General features: G+C 40.0%; 1 protein-coding gene across 1 annotated transcript; it reads right to left on the bottom strand.

Moving 5' to 3' along the window:
- Positions 1-245: 245 nt before the first annotated feature.
- ASPACDRAFT_82569 (putative mitochondrial protein sorting (Msf1)) lies at positions 246-1,523 on the bottom strand. Its single transcript, XM_020206113.1, has 2 exons — positions 1,104-1,523; positions 246-1,032 (listed from the first exon to the last, which is right to left on the bottom strand). The coding sequence occupies exons 1-2, from the start codon at positions 1,254-1,256 to the stop codon at positions 619-621; spliced, it is 567 nt and encodes a 188-aa protein (XP_020050914.1). The 5' UTR covers positions 1,257-1,523; the 3' UTR covers positions 246-618.
- Between the last annotated feature and the right edge of the window lie 1,066 nt (positions 1,524-2,589).

The raw sequence follows: 2,589 nt of genomic DNA, 5'->3' as shown, positions 1-2,589 counted from the left end.
ATTTACTCTTATATAAATAATACTCCTATTTAGTCCCTAGTTCTGTTTTTGATACTTTTCTACGGGCTCCGGATATCCTGCTGCTGCGGCATCTGCCGCAGCTATTTTACTGTCGCCGAAGCCATGCCGTAGACTGGGGCCGGCGACTCACCTCAAAAACTACAAATCGTGTAGGGGGGCCTTTGGCCCCCCGCTCATTCTTGTATCTTGATATATAAGGATGCGCTTTGTGAGAACGGACAATTGAGTAGATATGATAGCACAGATAAATGTAGACCGTAGAGCGTTCTATTGCTTTTGTTGTGTAGGGAAGAGGTCATGCATCATCAAACCATATAAGCTGCTCACTTTGCAATGGCGTGTGGGCAATTGGGTCCAAGCACTAACACTGTTGGGACAGCGGTCTGAAAATGCAAGGCTGGTGAGTAAAACACTGTTGGGACAGCGGTCTGAAAATGCAAGGCTGGTGAGTAAATCGCAAGAAGGGGGCTGAAAGATTCCCTGAAGTCGGGACGCTGAAAAGAACTCAAAGGAACGCCATATATATGCAAACGCTTGAAAAGATAAATGGTTGGCTGTGTCCATAGACTGTGTGCCAAGCCGAGGAGAACCTCAAGATCAAAGTTGGTTTTTGTCGTGCTCGCGTTGTTCACTGAAAACTCGTCGACTCATTTCCAGAACAGCTTCAAATCCTTCTCGGCCTCGCTTCGCGTTCTGACTAAAGCGTTCAACACTTGCCTCCTCGACTTTGTTCTTGATTTTCTGCCAACCCCCACAAAGAGCGGTAATCTTTGCTTCTTGGCTGAACTGTGTACTTGAAGATGGATCCAGCAGTGATGGTTGGTAGACAACGGTTTCCCTGACACTGAGGACATTCGACCACGTGAGGTTTGTCGAGCACATCGTGACCATTTTGGAAATTGGATCAACATATGATACTTCGTATACATAAGACGTAGCGCTGCCTCCAAATAGTGAGAGTACCCATTGTGGCACGGACTGATTACAGGTGATCAAACGTTCGGTGCGCAGCTGAGACGAGACCAAGGCATTAGTGATACTGGTTCAATCTGAAGCCGGATCAATAGGACCAAGGCACATACTATACCGGTTTGCATATCCACGCTTCGAGAAAGAGTGTCTACCGCCACGACATGTGTGGACTTGTCATTCCAAGGGCAGTACTTGCGCCAGTTTGCGGTCGATACCTCCTCCCACGAATAATCAAATGTGCATGACGAAGAAAAGACCTTCATGACGGACAGGAGATGGCGGGCAGGACTTTGTCTCCAATTCTCAAATGGACAAAATTGGGCCGTGTTTCGAAATCAACTGCACAAGAGCGTGCGTAGGACACTGCGGCGATGACAAAAGTCAAACAGCGAGAAGGGCGGGTGAGATTCTAATAAACACCCCGACCACTACAAAGAGGTGGCAAAGGATAATAACTACAAAGGCCAATCAATCAAGAAAAAAGTAAAAAATAGAGAGAAAAGAAAGAAAATCCCCTTCCGATAATGAGGTGCGGTGGAGGCACTGGAACAAAAGCATGTGGCGACAGCTTTGTAATGACTGAAGGATTAGTTATATGCGCTAGAACATTGTTGAAATTGGAAATTTTTACATTCGTAGACTAACCCCGGGTGGCGCCAAGGATCGGGCTTTCCCGGCATGATCAATGAAGTGAGCTAACTACGGCGAACGATGGCGGCCCACAAGTGCAGAATAATATCAAGCACAAAAAGCCCCCAGGCTTGATACAGAGACGTCACAGCCATCCAAGTTCTTTCTGATCGCTCTGCGAAACAAATATGTATGGCCATGTGCTCATATCGACATCAACAGCATTTCCGCTGGGAGAATTTGTGGCTATCTTAATTAGCACATAGGACGAAGTCTCAAGGGATAAGAGTGCATCTTTTCGAGTAGGGATCGAATAACTACTTAGTACTCTGTTGTTACTTATTGCTATTGATCCCTTGTCAGGGAAGGGTCGCCTCCATCTCAGAAATACCTTCAATTTATAGATAACAAAACACATATACTAATTATAATTTTTATCATAAATAAGTCAATTACTTAAGAATGTTGAACTATAAGATTAAAGAGTTATATTTCTTACACTTAGATTTATATATATACAAGTGAAAAAAACTGATATTCATAAATCATTAATAAATTTAAAACAGACTTAGAAAAAATAATAAGCATATTCATAAGTTGATTAAAACTTATTAAATTTGTAGATTTTAGAAAAATAGTTGGATCTTTAAAAAAAAGATTATCTAAGATGAAATTAATAAAATAAAAAAAGATTACATAATGTTAAACAGAAACAGAAGTATATATAATATAAATAATGTAATAATTATAAAACAGAATATTTACAATATGTAATTTCTAATTTCCATTAAATTATAATATGAATAATTTAAGTAATTTAAATAATTTAAATAATGTCAAGGCGCGGGCTGTGTTGTTAGGTACTGGCTAGCTTAAATAATAGAAATAATAGATCTAATTAAAATATTTTAAGAACTATTTTTTAATTTTGGTTAGCTATTTTATTAAATTATTTTTAGATTTATA

This window comes from Aspergillus aculeatus (genome assembly GCF_001890905.1).
Source record: "Aspergillus aculeatus ATCC 16872 unplaced genomic scaffold ASPACscaffold_107, whole genome shotgun sequence".
Classification (NCBI taxonomy): Eukaryota; Fungi; Ascomycota; class Eurotiomycetes; order Eurotiales; family Aspergillaceae; genus Aspergillus; species Aspergillus aculeatus.
The sequence above is the reverse complement of the archived record's forward strand: the minus strand, read 5'-3'. Positions and strand labels throughout refer to the sequence as shown.